The following is an 18,209-nucleotide window of genomic DNA, read 5'->3' on the forward strand; positions in this document are numbered from 1 at the left end:
CAGATGCTTAATGGACTGAGCCACCCAGGCTTCCCTTTCCTTTCATTTTTTCAAGTAAAAATATTAAATATTAAAACAAATTTTACAAAATATTTGATGCAATAAATTGGTTGTCACTGGTTCATGATCGCTGTAATCTTCGCTTATCTTTCTGCCTAGCTTCTCTCACAAGATTCTTCACAAATAGCCAGTAGAAAAGAAATACAGCAAGGGGCCACCTGGGTGGCTCAGTTGTTAAGTGTCTGCCTTCGGCTCAGGTCATGATCCCAGGGTCCTGGGATCGAGTCCCACATCGGGCTCCCTACTCGGCGGCAAGCCTGCTTCTCCCACTCCCCCTGCTTGCGTTCACTCTCTCACTGTCTCTCTCTCTGTTGAAAAATAAAAATAAAATCTAAAAAAAAAAAAAAAAGAAATACGGCAAGGTTTTCTAGAACAGTCCACTAACCATACAGTCTTTCAAGATGTGCAGGTTGCTTTTTGTATTCTTCCTGTAGGTGATCTGCCTCTTCTAGAATACAGCGATATTCTGGTATCAGAAAATTTGTATTTCCCTCATGAACCTGCAACTCCTTATTTAAAATTAAAAAGAGAAGGACTTTAATAATCAAAATCCAATCCAGTGTAACTTTAAAGTCTTTACAATTTTAGAAATCCCATCACAATAAAGTAATGATCATGAGTCCATGAAATGTATACTTACTTTTAAAGCATCAATTAATTGCACTTTCTTAGCCAAAAGCAACTGGTACTCCAGCTTTGGGTGGATTAGCTTTAAAGTGTGTTTGACTGATACTTCATTTATCTCTAGAAGGAGGTGAGTCAAGCACAATTAGCTAAGTCACTTTGATCAGAAATATTCTTATTGTAACAATAACCAAAAAACAATACCCCATAAAGAATGATTTATTTTTCTTCTTTTTTTTTTTTTACCGTATGATATGTTGAGGTTAATCTTCCTTTTGGTAGCTTCTTTAGAGAGCACATCTTTTAGGATGGATATAGTAGAAATGTTGTCAGATTTAAAAACTCCTTCTCCTTTTCTATAAAATTAATATATTTTTAAAAGAACAGCATTAGAAGAAAATACATAAATAGGTCCAGTAAATACATATTTTGTGACTAGTACCTGGTGTTTAGAATACATTTGATTTTAGATCTCTTTCTATACATTAATATAAAATACATTGTTTATATAAAACATATTTAAATGTGTAACCTTTTACTATTATATAAATTCAAGTTCTGAACATAATTGTGAAACTAAACAAAAGATGTTAGATATATGCCTCCTAAACATATAACAATTTATATAAATCCTTCATTAAAGCATCTTTTTTCTTCACTTTCACCAATAAAATTTCTAACAGCTAACTCTATATGTATATAAAATGCTTTTAGAATTGCTTATTTACATGTAAGTATGTTTTTCTTTGATGTAATTACATAAATTATAACATGACTACATTCTTTATTCTCAAAAGAAAGTTGATATTAAGTCTAAGAATGACAGCTTCTGTTCTTCCATGCCCATCATCCATTGCCACTTCTTATGGACACAGGACCTGTCATCTTCTTTATAGAACCACTTCTTTCTCTTACCCTTCTCAATCCATATACAGTTGATCCTTGAACAATGTGGGGGGTGGGGTGCCAAACCCCTGTAGTCAAAAATCCGCATATAACTTTGGACCTCCCCCAAACTAGTAATACTCTAGTAAACAGTCGATCAACACATATTTTGTGTAAGTATTATATACTATATTTTTATAGTAAAGTTAGAGAAAAGAAAATGTTATTAAGAAAATCATAAGAGAAAATACATTTACAGTACCGTATTTATTTAAAAAATCTACATACAAGTGGTCCCATGCAGTTTAAACCTGTGTTGCTTAAGAGTCAACTGTAGTTTCACTGGCACTGGCCTCAAGCCCATTTGTGGGACTTTAAGAGAAAGCATTTAGCCGTGTATATTCCATCCTCCTGACCACAATGGTTCACGGCTCTATAATGACACTCAATCCTGGGATTTTATTGGAACCAGTGGGAAAGAGAGGGTCTATGATACCTGAAAAGATAGAAAACTGGACAGAACTGCTAGTGGCCACTATGGTACTTAATAAGAAAGCCAAAAAAAGACAAGAACGGAGCTGAGCAATGGAAAGGGGTAGTCTTATTGTTTTATTTTTTATTTTTTTAAATTTAAATTCAGTTAATTAACATACAATGTATTATTTGTTTCCAGGGTACAGGTCTGTGATTCATCAGTCTTATATAATACCCAGTGCTCATTACAACACATACTTTCCCCAATGTCCACCACCCAGGTACCCCATCCCTCCACCCCTCTCCCCTCCAGCAACCCTCAGTTTGTTTCCTCTGACTAAGAGTCTCTTACGGTTTGTCTCCCTCTCTGGTTTTGTCTTGTTTTATTTTGGAAAGGGATAGTCTTCATTGTGCCTGAGGCAGATTACTACTGGACTTTTAAATTATATGAGCTGATAAATTCCTGTTATTCAGTATGTTGGTCTGCTTCTATTTGGTTCCTTCTTATGATAACCAAAAGTTTCCTAATTAACATATATACCATCTTTCATATATTAAATGCGATCTTTTCATTTGGTTTTCACACACACTAATAGTTTATATTAACTAGCTGTAGACAAATGCTAATTCTTTTTTTCTAGGAAGATGATTCATATATATTATTTTATTCCAATTATGTTTTAGAAATCATGATATTTTCACTAGTCTTTAATTCTAACTGATGATGTTTAACATTAAACACACAGTACCTAGCACTGTGGAATGATTCACATGGTTTATCTTCTTTTAATCATCACAGCTCAATGAAGTGCTATTATTGCCATCCCTCAGAAAAGAAAACTGAAGCTCAGAGAGTTAAATAGTCCAGATAGGGCAAATAGCTGGTAAGTCACAGAGCCATGATCAAACCTACATATGTCTGCCTCCAAAGCGCACTTTCTGCATATATGTGTATTTTATTCAGGCACTCTAAAAACATTTATTAAGCACCACTATGTTCAAAGCCATGCAGTAGGTACTTGGAGGAAACATATGAAGATAATTAAGAAACAAACTGACTCTGCCCATGAGGAGCTTAAAATCTAATTTGAAGAGACAAGCTTACATAAAAATTACCATATACTTCAAATAACAATAAATAACTTAAGACAGGTAGGAAGGCTTCAAAATGTAGCTATTAAGTTGAGCCTTGGAGGATAAGTAGAGTTTTGATTTTTTTTTAAGGGATTTTATAGCTTTATTTTTTTTAAGATTTTTAAAAATTTTATTTATTTATTTATTTATTTTTTTTTTTTTTTTAAATTTTTTTTTTAAGGATTTTATTTATTTGACAGAGAGAGAGAGAGCACAAGGAGGCAGACCAGCAGCGAGAGGGAGAGGAAGAAGCAGGCTCTCCACCGAGCAGGGAGCCTGACGTGGGGCTCGATCCCAGGACCCTGGGATCATGACCTGAGCCGAAGGCAGCCGCTCAACCGACTGAGCCACCCAGGCGCCCCATAAAATTTTATTTATTTTTGAGAGAGAGAGAGAACGCACAAGCAGGGGGAGCGGCAAACAGAGGGAGAAGCAGGCTCCCTGCTGAGCAAGGAGCCCGATGCAGGACTCTTAATCATAGCAGACAATTCAACATGCCCCTGGCATATTCTGTATTATTATAATAGCATACCTTTGCTCTTTCCCATTCTGTGTCTTTAAATATTCTTTCCTTAACAATCAAAGCTCAGGTCATGATCTCGATGCTGGGATCATGATCTGAGCCAAAGGCAGATGCTTAATGGACTGAGCCACCCAGGCATCCCTATAGTTTTGATTGTTAAAGGAAAGAATATTTAAAGACACAGAATGGGAAAGAGCAAAGGTATGCTATTATAATAATACAGAATATGCCAGGGGCATGTTGAATTGTCTGCTATGATTAAAGTGTGAGGTTTACTCTTGATGAAGGATAGTTGGAAGGCAGGCAGGCAGGGGCAAGTTCCCCCCACCCCAAGAGGAAACCACCCTTAAAAAGAGTTTACACCACCCTGGAAGGAGCCCTCCACCCTTTCCCAATGATAGGTGACAAAAACCTGACTGGATGACAGGTACAGGGAGCGTTAATCAGATTAAAACAGCCAGTCTCAAGAAGCCCAGAAAAACCCCTAGACTTAGAAACTCTGGTGGCAACCTTCTTGGATCCCCTCCCTCCTTGGGAGCTTTAGTACTATCCCTTTGCTATCACTCAATAAACTTCACTTTGTTTCCCACCACTCTTGGTCTGGTCTACCTCTTCCATTCTTTGAAGCAGTGTGACCAAGAACCGTGGGCACCCACAGAGGAAAAAAAAACCCTGTAACACTGTGGTACTTGAAAACAGGAGTCATTGTTACAGGTTTAGACACATGTAAGATCCCCTGAAGGTTTTACAGTAAAACACCTTCATAGAACTGATGCAAAAAAACCAGTTATATTTCTGGAGACTTCTTGATCTCAAAAGGCTGAATTCTGAGGTAAAATTATGTGTTCACTGCTATTTCCAGAACTTAGCATGGTAAAGTCTCACCTAGGAAGCAAGAAGTAGAATACCTCAATAATCTGCTTAGGGAAAGAATCCTAGACAAGAAATTCCCTCATCTCCAAACAAAATAATAAAAACAAAAAAAACCAAAAGGCCAAACAAACCTACAGATGTGAGAAAGAGAATGCAAGCACCTTAAAGAAGTATGAGGGCAACCCTCTCGAGTCCCCTCCCTCTTCGGGAGCTTTGTACTATCATTCAATAAACTCTGCTTTGCTGCGCACCCAAAAAAAAAGAGGCACCTGGGTGGTTCAGCCGGTTAAGCATCTGCCTTCAGCTCAGGTCATGATCCCAGGGTCCTGGGATTGAGCCCCCTCATTGAGTTCCCTGCTCAGTGGGGAGTCTGCCTCCACCACCGCCCCCCCCCCCCCCGCCATGGTCTCTTGTGCACACGCCCTCTCTCAAATAAAATCTTAAAAAAAAAAAAAAGAGGGTACAAGTTCAAAAGCAGACAGAAAAATTAGCCTTACCCAAGAAGTAGGTCATTTCACATTCAGAGATAGGAACAAAGGAGAAGGAAAATTTAGCCTCTACTCTATTCAGAAACAAATTATGGAAGCCTATGGGAGATGAGTAAGTAGTGATAGTGAAGGGGCAGGAGTGCAACTAGGAGCTTAAGAAGAGTGTAGAAGAATATGACCTCCACCTTTTAACACAATAGCTTCAAAAGCCTCTATGTTCTAAACTCTCAAGTTCTGAGCCATTTCCTATTTTTGCATAAAGAAATTTAACTGGAATTTTTATTGGAGTTAGAATAAATGTTTGAAACAATTTGGGAAGGACTGCCATGTTTACAATGTCTTCATATTGATGACTATACAATATATTACTCCATTTAATCAAGTCTTATGTCAATAAAATTTTAGTTTTCTTCATGTAAGTTCTGCATATTTCTAATGAATATTCCTACAGATTTTTATATGGATATTTTGTAATTATTGCTACTCTGAAAGGGTCTTTTCAAATAGTTTATTTTCTAACTGGTTATCGTTGGGAATAGGAAAGACTGGTCTTCCATACTCATCTTTATTCAATCATTTTTAAGCTCATTAATTCTACTTGTTTTTCAATAGATTCTTTTGAATAGTATAGGTTTTCAATCACATTATTTTCAAGTTATTCCTTCCTTAAAACAAAAATTAGAAATTCCATTTATATAAAAACACTTGTGAACCAATAATAAGTTTTATTTACCTGTAGGTACTTTCAAGTTGTGTATCCAGGAAGGTGTTCTGAAAGTAAAATGTCACACATTCTCCTGCTGGAGGTTTTTCAGGAACTTCAGGCAGGCAAAAAACCACCCAGGAGTGAACTTCAGCAAAGCTGAATTGGCCCGTTAAAGTCAGTGTATTCATGGGTCTGAAATTTAATGGCAGAGGTACACATTTGTGTGTGGGAATACGTGGAGGTAATTTATATACACAACACATGAACAAACAGAATTCTGCAATAGTGTTTAAACAAATATAAAAGTATACATTTAATTTTCCTCAGATTAATATTAACCATCAGATAACTAAAAATTTCAATTTCATGGGAAAAATAATGCTTATATCTGTGCTTTTAATATTCAATTAAGTAACACAATAGCTTTACAAATAAAATTCAGTTTATCCAGGTAGACTTCATTTTTTAAAAGTTCATCTATATAAACTATAAAACGTACTTACACAAGAATTTCCTGAGGGAAAGAATCAGCATAATGTGAAGGCAAAGAATTGGGCTTTCAAGTAAAATATTCATGGAACTGAATGAAACCTTGCTCCATTATTTACCAGCTGTTTACTAACTCTGAGCCATTGGGCAAGTTGGAGAAAAATACCTGCTATCTTGCGGGGATATGGAATAATGCTTTCTATTTTGCAAAATCACACATAGACATATGCACATATACACAAAAGGCTGTAAAATAAATAAATTTAAATAAATCAAATGGATAATTATAAACAGTTAAGAAAATGCAAAGTTTAAGGGATTAAAGATTCAGAGGAATTTTAAGAAGATACAGAATTAAGAAGGGACTTTTGAGATCATCCTGACCAACCCTCTCATTTGCAGATAAGAAAACTAAAACCCAGAGAGATTAAGTGCTTTCCCCAAAGCTAAAGAGGGACATTAGATAAAATACAAGATTAGAATCTTAGTCTCTTGATTCCCAGTTTGCTGTTCTTTCCAGCACACCATGCACGCTACCTCCACTAACAACAACTTACGACTTCAAAACAGGAAGATACCACAAAGAATCTATTCTCTTTAATGTTTTCCAAAAATCCAAAAATCTTCCCTATAAATATTTTCCCTTACATCTTATTTAAATTACATATCTTTAAAATTACAAACTGCAATAGAAAAAACATGGGCTTTGGCCTCCAATCAAGTTTCCTGTCAGCAAGTTACTTTTCCAAGCCTCCACTTCTCATTTGTAAAATGGAGACATAACTACCTGTCTTGCTTGCTGTCAAACTTAAATGATAATGCCTATGCACCTAGCACAACATACAGCAGAGGGGAAAGTATTCAGAATTATTACTTCTTTCCCTTCTTCATTTAAGCCCATGGCCTCTCATCTTTAGGAAAGAAAGTGAAAAACTACCAACAGGAGGATGCTTAAGTTGGAATGGAAGTCAGAAATAAGGGACTATCACAACCAATTGCTTTACCAGTATTCCCTGAAGTGAAATAGAAAGCAAATATAATGTTTGAGGCTAATATTATAAGATCCTATTCACAGAAAAACTCATGCTAAATCCTATTTATTCATCATAGGTGTTTGGGAGAGAGAACTATTACTCTACTGATATCAGAAAGGTAATATATGGATGGGAAAGATAGGAAAGTTCAACTCAAAGCAACCATTAAAAGAAGACAAATTTTATATTAAAAATATGAATCCATGCTATTTAATTTTTAAAATGTATAAATAGCTACCAGAATTTATACTATGAAAATCAAAAGCAAGTTTATTTGCATCACGTAATATCCTAAAAAATAAATTCCTTCCTCCTTTGTCCTACCTGTCATGATCAATAAAGTGAGTTCTTTGATGGAGTGAAAGGGGTTTGATAAGGTATTGGCGGGCCTGACAGGTTTTAGGTTGAATCCTTGGAGTCACATATGCTTGAAGTGTGCCATACTGGCCTTCAATTGAACGAATCTGATTTAACACAAAAGAGAAAAGAAAATAAAAATAATCTAGCAGCATAACATAAATGTTATCTTTAAAATGTTCAACACAAGTAATCAAGTAATTAGACTTTACTCTCTTCTGTAATATTCTGAAGTAAATGACATTCTATTAGACAACTACTTTTTACCTAGAGTAAAGAAAAATTTAAAAAGATTTTGGCCGTCAAAAGCAAACTTAATCTATCTATAAAAGTTATCCCCACCACATAGATTTAGGTGATTTGTCTACACTTAGCTGTGCTATGCCATTCCAAAAAACACACATTCTCACATACTACCCACCACATCTAAAAACACAGGTGTATATTTCATAAGATTCACATAAAAAATGGTTAAAATTTAGACATTTTTGCTGAGGGGATAAGTGAGTTTTTCAAAGAACTAAAACTTAAATGGAATACTTCATTTCTCATGAGGATATTACAGCATACAGTTATTGTTATAAAAAATCAATTGACAGAGGGGTGCCTGGGTGGTTCACTTGGTTAAGCGTCTGCCTTCGTCTCAGGTCATGATCTCAGGGTTCTGGGATTGAGCCCCGTATTGGGCTCCCTGCTCAGCGAGGAGTCTGCTTCTCCCTCTGTCCCTCCTGTGCTCTGCTCTCTCTCTCAAATAAATAAAATCTTAAAAAAAAATCTATTGACAGAAAAAATGTTACCAAGAACTTAATTCTTGATTTTCTATGAAAATAGAGAAGTATACACCATCTAATTATTACATATTTGGATTAGGAAATTCTTTTGCGCTATTTTAAATATACCCGGTTGGATATCCTGAGAATTCAAAACACTTAACAGAAAATAATAATTCATTAAACTGTGAAGAACTAATTTTAGAGGAGTTGGAAAGTTGTCCAGCTTCTCCCTCCTGGCGCATTTTCCGCTCCTCTCAGTTTGAATTCATGAGATGGATTGTAGTACCTCTTGTATTACAATGGTAGCTTCTCTAAACTAGCTGATATTTTAATTCATACTTTTCTTAGCATGTTGCGGGCGGGGGGGGAATCAATGTTTTACCTAAATGGGAAACATAAATAAAAGTTTAAAGCAAAGTTTTCTGCAGATGTTACACTTCCAATATTGCTCTAAATGGAAAGAGGAAAGATAAAAATAAAAAATACATCTGATACAGCTATATTTTAGGGTTTCTTTTTAAAAGGTAAGTTTACACTGACTGGCACATAATTTTTTCCAGAATAAAAAGTCATACTGCTTTCTTTGATTATATAACAATTCATATTCATTATTAAAAAACAGAAAGAAAAATTAGGATGAACATATAAGTCACCTAAAATCCTGCCACCCAGAGATGATCATTAGTGCTATTTTGGTAGTTATGCCTTCATACATTTCTCTATGCACATGTACAAAAACAAAAGCATAATTTCATATGAATAAATTCTATTTATATCATAGATATCTTTGTTTTTATTTCTAATAATCACTTTTTTCCTTTATCTTTGCCTCTCCTAATGCCATCACCTCCTACCCACTCCCATCCCACTCATGCTTTCCCCCTACTGCATAATCTATCATACCAGACAGATGTGTTTCTTTTCATATCTTTCTTATATATATAGGGATTTTATCTACATTTTGTTTTTCATGGGATTCACTCCACGTTAACAGGAATAGATCAATGAATTCTTAATTGCAGCTGTCCTATATTCCATGGAATGTGTAAACAGCTATTTATTCAACCATTCAATTATTAAATATTCACTTTGGTTCCACTTTTCTGCCTCTACAAACAATGCTGCAGTTAAATACATATCTGTGTGTATAATACTGTGATTTTATTGCTATAAAATAGATTCCTCCAAATGGGACTGTTCTGTGCTTATTTTTCCGAAGTGGCTATTACAATTTTTATTTTCTTCAGCTACAATTGAGAATGTCCTTTTTCTCAACCCTGCCATCTGGTGATGTTGCTTTTTAAAATTTTTTTGCCAACCTGTTAGATCCAGAAAATCTATTTTGTTTATTTTAATTTGAATTTCCCTAACTAATAATGAGATAGAACATTTTTAAAAAATATTTGTTAGCTCTTTTGACTCCTTGTGTGAACTGTCTATCCATATTCTTTGCCTATTTTCCTTACTGGGTAGTCTTTTTTTTTTTTTTTTTTTAACAAGTTATAGGCAGTCTTTGGATTTTATTGATATTCACCCATTACCTAGAAGACAACTAAATTTCCTTCTTTTTAAAAATAATTAGGTACTTAACTCATCTGAATTTATTTTTTATATATGGCATTAAGATAAGAATCCACTTAATTTTCTTTCAGATAGATGCCAGTTATGTCAACACCAATTTTTAAATAGACATAGTAATTTAATAGAATTTTTTTTTTTTTAAGATTTTATTTACTTGACAGAGAGAGACACAGCGAGAGAGGGAACACAAGCAGGGGCAGAGGGAGAGGGAGAAGCAGGCTTCCCGCTGAGCAGGGAGCCCGATGTGGGGCTCGATCCCAGGACACTAGGATCATGACCTGAGTCGAAGGCAGACGCTTAATGACTGAGCCACCCAGGCGCCCCAGTAGAATTTTTTTCTACATAAAAATGCCATCCATTAAATTTCCATAAATGTGTAGTGGGCTCTATTTCTAGAGTATTCTGTTGCACTGCCTATTTACTTAGACCTTGTAAATACCCTACATTATTTTTATTATGGTAGTTTTATGGTACGTTTTACCATATGGCAAGATAAGTTCCACCTTTTTCTTCTTTTTCAGTAGTTTTCTCGCATCTATTATTGCATCCAATTTTAAAAAAAGAACACAGCTTTTTAATATTTTTAGGTCTACTTCCCAATTTATTGGCACAGTCTTGTTCAGTGGAACTGTAATTTGAAATGCTTAATTAAGTTACATAAAATATGTTTAAGTATATTCCTTTAGAAAAAAAATTTATTCCAGTTTTCAATTTTTCTTTCAAAATACACAAAAGGGAACTTATGCAGACTAAAATAAATTGTTTAGAAAAAAACCTACATTTAACTGGAATTTCCTTAACTAGATGTGAAAAAGTTATTATGTTAACAGCATCTCTCTTGAAAGAAACAGGCTTTGAGTCTGAACATCAGGAACACTATGAAAAAAGTTATAGTCCCTAATAACCTCACACAAATTAAGTAACTAAAACAGATTTGGGGTGCCTGGGTGGCTCAGTTGGTTAAGCGACTGCCTTCGGCTCAGGTCATGATCCTGGAGTCCCAGGATCGAGTCCCGCATCGGGCTCCCTGCTCAGCAGGGAGTCTGCTTCTCCCTCTAACCCTCCCCCCTCTCATGTGCTCTCTCTCTCTCATTCTCTCTCTCTCTCTCAAATAAATAAAATCTTAAAAAAAATAAATAAAACAGATTTGTGTGATACAATCAGTATTTAATTATAAGGGAGATCACATTACTAAATTGCTAAAGAAAACATTAAAAAATTTTCTCTAGAATAGATGATAATAAATGACATTATTGGAAATCCGAGTGGTAGGAAAATATAGGGCAAATGCTCAGATACTTCAATAACCAAATTATGGACAATGACTGGATCAAACGAACTGTAGAAACAAATCAGTGAAATCTAAATACTAAATATTTGATGATACTAAGGAGTTATTGTTAATTTTCCTTAGGTGTGATAATAGTATTGTGGTTATGTTTTAACAAACAGTTCTTATCTTTTGGATATATGTACAGAAATATTTACAAATGAAATTATAAAATATCTTATACTTGCTTCAAAATAATTTGGAATGGACAGTGACAGTATAAACAAGAATGCCATAAGTTGGTGACTGTTGAAGCTGAAGTCATTACCTTTACGTAGGTTTGAAACTTTCCATAATAGAGGATTAGAAAAAAAAATTCCACTTAGAGGAAATTCAGGATGGATAATTTTAGAGAAGCCAATAGCACACATAATGGTTGGGGCTGAGTTAAAACCTCACTGGTCATCCAAAAATCATTACTCCAAATCTCAGGAGAAAATAATACAAAGAAATGATATCGTATGTTGTAAGATATGCCAAGGGGAAGAAAAGTTCAAGCTTTCAATTAAAGGTAATTTCAAATGTTTTTACCTTGAGTTCCAGCCTTGTAGTATTTGCCTGGCACCGATAAGTAGCGAGAAGAAAGTTGTCATTTGACTGGGAAGAATTCAAAGTTGAAGAAAAAGGATGAATTCACATTTTTAATAATAAAAACATCAATAATAATAATGCTTACCATTTACTAAGCACATATCATTTGGGTGACACTGTGATGTGCTTTTTTTATTCTTGCAAACAACCCTATGTGAAGTTTTACTAAGTAAGTTTTAACAGACAAGAAACTGCAGCATTACAGGTTAGGAAAATTTCCCAAAAGCTAGTAAGTAATGAAATTGGAATTCAAATTCATATCTTTTAAGATTCTAAAGCTCGGGCACCTGGGTGGCTCAGTCGGTTAAGCGACTGCCTTCGGCTCAGGTCATGATCCTGGAGTCCCCGGATCGAGTCCCGCATCGGGCTCCCTGCTCAGCGGGGAGTCTGCTTCTCCCTCTGACCCTCCTCCCTCTCGTGCTCTCTGTCTCTCATTCTCTCTCGCAAATAAATAAATAAAATCTTAAAAAAAAAAAAAAAAGATTCTAAAGCTCACGCTCTTTCATCCTGAGCTTCTACAATAACATTTAAATATTAATTGTCCTAAAAATTTAACTGACAGCACACACTCCTAATGTTTATATTAAAAGACAAAAACATCAGTGTTTGGTGTTGACTGTCTTTGACTTTCACAAATACTTTTAGAGGACTAAGAAATATCTCCTCTCTGTATTTCCAGCAAATAGCACAGTGTCTGGGATGACACTGTAAGCATTCAATACATGCTTGTTGAATTGAAGTGGAGAGGTTACTTCAAATATTATAACTTCCTGAGCCTGAATATTAAACTACTAAAAATAGAGAAATATATCTGTGTGCAGGAATTGCAAAAACAAATCAACTTGAAATATTTAGTATTCAGTGTTCATGTACTGCTATTTCCCTATTTTTAATAAATAACTGAAGAAATAAAAAAGATAATATCAAAAAGAAAATTTGAGCATTTTAATTTCAAATCATTTAAATTTAATAAACACAGAATATCAGTCAACCTAAAAATAAATATGCTTTAATGTGATTAAAAACAAATGTTATATACTTAACTATTTATGGATAGGATGATAAAGATTAAAATACATGAAAGTTCTGGGATTAGGTTTGGGATAGGAGAAGGAGAAGAGCATAAAACAAGACTGGTCATATGTTGAAGTTAATGATGAGTACATGGAGGTTATTATACTACTGTTTCTACTTCTATATATACTTGAAATCTCCATAACAAGGTGGTTTTAAAGCCATCATTCTAGAAAATGGATTTTAAATTAATATAAAATACTCATTTCAAAGAATCCTGCAGTGATGTAAATAAAATAGTTTAATCTTTCACAGCAACTAAGAAATTAAAATTTTAAGATCAACTTGATATTTTAAATGAAAATTAAAATGTAGGACCTAATCTTTGTTTTATTCTCAAACAGGGATGACAAATCATATATATTACATAATACAACTTATAAAACCTCTTATCAAAAAAAGTTTTACTATAAAATTATATTGAAAACTATTCCCTAATATAGCTATCAACTTTGTTCTTCATCTATTCTTTTCATTCCTCCCTTTTTATGTGTATAACTACCTGCCAACTCTAGTCACCACCTCCCGCTCTGGCTTGCCTTCTTCAATACAACTACTCCAGACTTTATCTTTACCCTAACTTCTCTTCAGGAGCCACACTTAGCTCCGAGAATGCTAGTCAGCTAGTACTAAGCAGAAAGAAGTGATATGGTAAAGCATATCCCAAACCTCTGACACACTCTCATCCAAGGTACTTTGCACATGGTAAGTACTCAACAAATGTCTACTAAATAAAGGTTAAGCAAGATTCAACAAGCCCAGAAAAGGTGAAAAAGAACAGGCAGAAGGAACAGACCATGTTCAAATGTAGGATGTGTGAAACTATATAGCATTTTCAAGAAATTTTAAGAACTTCAGTTTGGCAGAAATAATGTGCATGGGAGGGAAGGTAGCAGCTGGTAAGAGATAAGCTAGAGATAAAATCAAGAGCTGAATCACAGAAAGTTGTTATGCCACAATGAGAAATCTAGACTTATATGCAGCAGGGAATAAGGAATCTTTAAAAGGTTTTGAGAGAAGAAATGACAGAGAGATGTTTATACTTTAGGAAGACCTCTCTGGTGGCAGTGTTCAGCAGAGCCTAGAGGTGAGAGGCAATACTGGAGGCAAAAAAACTGGTGACGAGTAGTTCAAGCAAACATGATAAGGGCCTGGAAAGTTAACAGAAGTGGAAATGAAGGGGCGCCTGGGTGGCTCAGTCCGTTAAGAGTCTGCCTTCAGCTCACGTCATGATCTCGGGGTCCTGGGATGGGCCCTGAATCGTCGGGCTCTCTGCTCAGCAGGGAGTCTTTGCTTCTCCCTCTCCCTCTATCCCTTCCCTTGCTTATGCTGTCTCTCTCTCTCTCTCTCAAGTAAATAAATAAAATCTTAAACAATAATAAAAATAAAATTTTAAAAAAAAGTAGAAATGAAGCAGAGGAAAGATATAATAGCGAAGGAGATAGAACTGGCAGAAACCAGTGACTAATTGGATTTAACAGATCAGAGAAAGGAAGGAATCTAGGATAACACCCCAGGTTTCTGGATTATCCAAAAACAGGGAAAAAGAGCAGAAGCAGATTTTCAGGGAAAGGTTATGAAAAAGAGATAGAAGAAGAAACATCAAACTCTAGTAGCATTTATAGACTTTATTCAAAATGGCATAATAGAAAAAGTATCTGAAAAGTTGTTTATACTTTGTACTCACCTCAGAATCACAGCTGCTAAAGCTGACAACAGCAGAATTTTTATCCACATCAAGTAAGTCTATTGGAACATCACTCTAAAGGTAATATTAAAAAAAAAAATGGTTCAAATGGAAAACTAAAAATTTTCACAAAACATTATTTTCTCTTAAAGATTTTATTTATTTGAGAGAGAAAGAGAGAGAGAGCATGAGAGCAGGGTGAGGGGCAGAGGGAGAGGGAGAAGCAGGCTCCCTGCTGAGCAAGGAGCCCAATGAAGGACTCAATCCCAGGACCCTGTGATCATGACCTGAGACAAAAGCAGACAATTAACCGACTGAGCCACTCAGGCACCCAACAAAACATTTTCTCTAAGGGTTCTCTTTAGTTCTAGTTCACATTCATCTTTAAATTTGAACATATGAATTCTCAATTTATATTTGATAATATGTACTACTAGAAAATAAATGCAATAAAGAATAAATGTTATATCACAATGACTTATTTTTTTTCAAATTTTATCAGAGATCACAGACTGTCATCTCTCACCACCCCCCTTAAATTATAATCTTCCTAATATGGCCATTCTGATTATATCAGTTCATTTTTATCAATTTTATTTTCACCTGTAACACAGAAAGGAGATAATTTTTCTCTCCTGGAGAGGTAGTTTCTAGGACACAGCTGTTGCAACCAGTTCTATGTAAATGATGCTCCTAGAGTTATTAAATGCAGCTCTTTTTTTTTTTATTATGTTATGTTAATCACATTACATCATTAGTTTTTGATGCAGTGTTCCATGATTCATTGTTTGCGTATAACACCCAGTGCTCCATGCAGAACGTGCCCTCCTTAATACCCATCACTGGGCTAACTCTTCTCCCCACCCCCGTCCCCTCTAGAACCCTCAGTTTGTTTCTCAGAGTCCACAGTCTCTCATGGTTCGTCTCCCCCTCCGGTTTCCCCCCCTTCATTTTTCCCTTCCTATTATCTTTTCTTTTTTTTAACATATAATGTATTATTTGTTTCAGAGGTACAGGTCTGTGATTCATCAGTCTTACACAATTCACAATGCTCACCATAGCACATACCCTCCCCAATGTCTATCACTCAGCCACCCCATCCCTCCCACCCCCACCACTGCAGCAACCGTCAGTTTGTTTCCTGAGATTAAGAATTCCTCATATCAGTGAGATCATATGATACATGTCTTTCTCTGATTGACTTATTTCGCTCAGCATAACACCCTCCAGTTCCATCCACGTCGTTGCAAATGGCGAGATCTCATTCCTTTTGATGGCTGCATAATATTCCATTGTATATATATATCACTTCTTTTTTATCCATTCATGTGTTGACGGACATCATGGCTCTTTCCATAGTTTGGCTATTGTGGACATTGCTGCTATAAACATCAGGTGCACGTACCCTTTGGATCACTACATTTGTTATCTTTGGGGTAAATACCCAGTAGTGCAATTGCTGGGTCATAGGGTAGCTCTATTTTGAACATTTTGAGGAACCTCCATACTCTTTTCCAGAGTCGCTGCACCAGCTTGCATTCCCACCAACACTGTAGGAGGGTTTCCCTTTATCCACATCCCTGCCAGCATCTGTCGTTTCCTGACTTGTTAATTTTAGCCATTCTGACTGGTGTGAGGTGGTATCTCATTGAGGTTTTGATTTGGATTTCCCTGAAGCCGAGCGATGTTGAGCACTTTTTCATGTGTCTGTTGGCCATTTGGATGTCTCCTTTGGAAAAATGTCTGTTCATGTCTTCTGCCCATTTCTTGATTCGATTATGTGTTCTTTGGGTGTTGAGTTTAAGAAGTTCTTTATAGATTTTGGATATTAGCCCTTTATCTATGTCATTTGCAAATACCTTCTCCCATTCTGTCAGTTGGTTTTTGGTTTTGTTGACTGTTTCTTTTGCCATGCAAAAGTTTTTTTATCTTGATGAAGTCCCAATAGTTCATTTTTGCCCTTGTTTCCCTTGCCTTTGGCGATGTTTCTAGGAAGAGGTTGCTGTGGCTGAGGTCGAAGAGGTTGCTGCCTGTGTTCTCCTTTAGGATTTTGATGGACTCCTGTCTCACATTGAGGTCTTCCTACCATTTTGAGTCTATTTTTGTGTGTGGTGTAAGGAATTGGTCCAATTTCATTCTTCTGCATGTGGTTGTCCAATTTTCCCAACACCATTTGTTGGAGAGAATGTCTTTTTTCCATTAGACATTCTTTCCTGCTTTGTCGAAGATTAGTTGACCATAGAGTTGAGGGTCCACTTCTGGGCTCTCTATTCTGTTCCATTGATCTATGTGTCTGTTTTTGTACCAGTACCATACTGTCTTGATGATGACAGCTTTGTAATAGAGCTGGAAGTCCAGAATTGTGATGCCAAGAGCTTTGCTTTTCTTTTTCAACATTCCTCTGGCTATTCGGGGTCTTTTCTGGTGCCATACAAATTTTAGGATTATTTGTTCCATTTCTTTGAAAAAAGTGGATGGTATTTTGATAGAGATTGCATTGAATGTGTAGATTGCTCTAGGTAGCATTGACATCTTCACAATATTTGTTCTTCCAATCCATGAGCATGGAACGTTTTTCCATTTCTTTGTGTCTTCCTCAATTTCTTTCATGAGTATTTTATAGTTTTCTGAGTACAGATTCTTTGCCTCTTTGGTTAGATTTATTCCTAGGTATCTTACGGTTTTGGCTGCAATTGTAAATGGGATCGACTCCTTCATTTCTCTTTCTTCTGTCTTGTTGTTGGTGTATAGGAATGCCACTGATTTCTGTGCATTGATTTTATATCCTGCCACTTTACTGAATTCCTGTATGAGTTCTAGCAGCTTTGGGTTGGAGTCCTTTGGGTTTTCCACATAAAGTATCATATCATCTGCAAAGAGTGAGAGTTTGACTTCTTTTATTTCTTTTTGTTGTCTGATTGCTGTGGCTAGGACTTCTAATACTATGTTGAATAGCAGTGGTGATAGTGGACATCCCTGCCGTGTTCCTGACCTTAGGGGAAAAGCTTGCAGTTTTTCCCCATGGAGAATGATATTTGCTGTGGGTTTTTCATAGATGGCTTTTATGATATTGAGGTATGTACCCTCTATCTCTATACTCTGAAGAGTTTTGATCAAGAAAGGATGATGTACTTTGTCAAAAGCTTTTTCTGCATCTATTGAGAGGATCATATGATTCTTGTTCTTTCTTTTGTTAATGTATTGTATCACAATACACTGATTGATTTGCGGATGTTGAACCAACCTTGCAGCCCAGGAATAAATCCCACTTGGTCGTGGTGAATAATCCTTTTAATGTACTGTTGGATCCTATTGGCTAATATTTTGGTGAGAATTTTTGCATCCATGTTCATCAGGGATAGTAGTCTGTAATTCTCCTTTTTGATGGGGTCTTTGTCTGGTTTGGGGATCAAGGTAATGGTGGCCTCATAAAACGAGTTTGGAACTTTTCCTTCCATTTCTATTTTTGGAACAGTTTCAGAAGAATAGGTATTAATTCTTCTTGAAATGTTTGGTAGGATTTCCC

At 35.7% G+C, this 18,209-nt stretch overlaps 1 protein-coding gene across 2 annotated transcripts in view; it reads right to left on the reverse strand.

The window, feature by feature from the left end:
* The window catches only part of BBS7 (Bardet-Biedl syndrome 7), a 43,471-nt gene that overhangs the window by 2,800 nt on the left and 22,462 nt on the right, over positions 1-18,209 (reverse strand). Inside the window, exons 12-18 of one of the 2 annotated variants that reach the window (XM_045880496.3) lie at positions 14,684-14,758; positions 11,863-11,928; positions 7,615-7,754; positions 5,795-5,959; positions 931-1,040; positions 701-804; positions 446-569 (exon numbers count right to left, since the gene is read on the reverse strand). In XM_045880496.3, coding sequence (XP_045736452.2) covers positions 446-569; positions 701-804; positions 931-1,040; positions 5,795-5,959; positions 7,615-7,754; positions 11,863-11,928; positions 14,684-14,758 — 784 coding nt within the window. Of the gene's footprint in view, positions 1-440; positions 570-700; positions 805-930; positions 1,041-5,794; positions 5,960-7,614; positions 7,755-11,862; positions 11,929-14,683; positions 14,759-18,209 lie in introns of those variants that run through there. The other variant, XM_064585013.1, reaches the window with a different exon arrangement.

The sequence above is a fragment of the Mirounga angustirostris genome, unplaced genomic scaffold (assembly GCF_029215605.1).
Source record: "Mirounga angustirostris isolate CCGP_5_RB_7025 unplaced genomic scaffold, mMirAng1.0.hap1 SCAF_2, whole genome shotgun sequence".
NCBI classification, from domain to species: Eukaryota; Metazoa; Chordata; class Mammalia; order Carnivora; family Phocidae; genus Mirounga; species Mirounga angustirostris.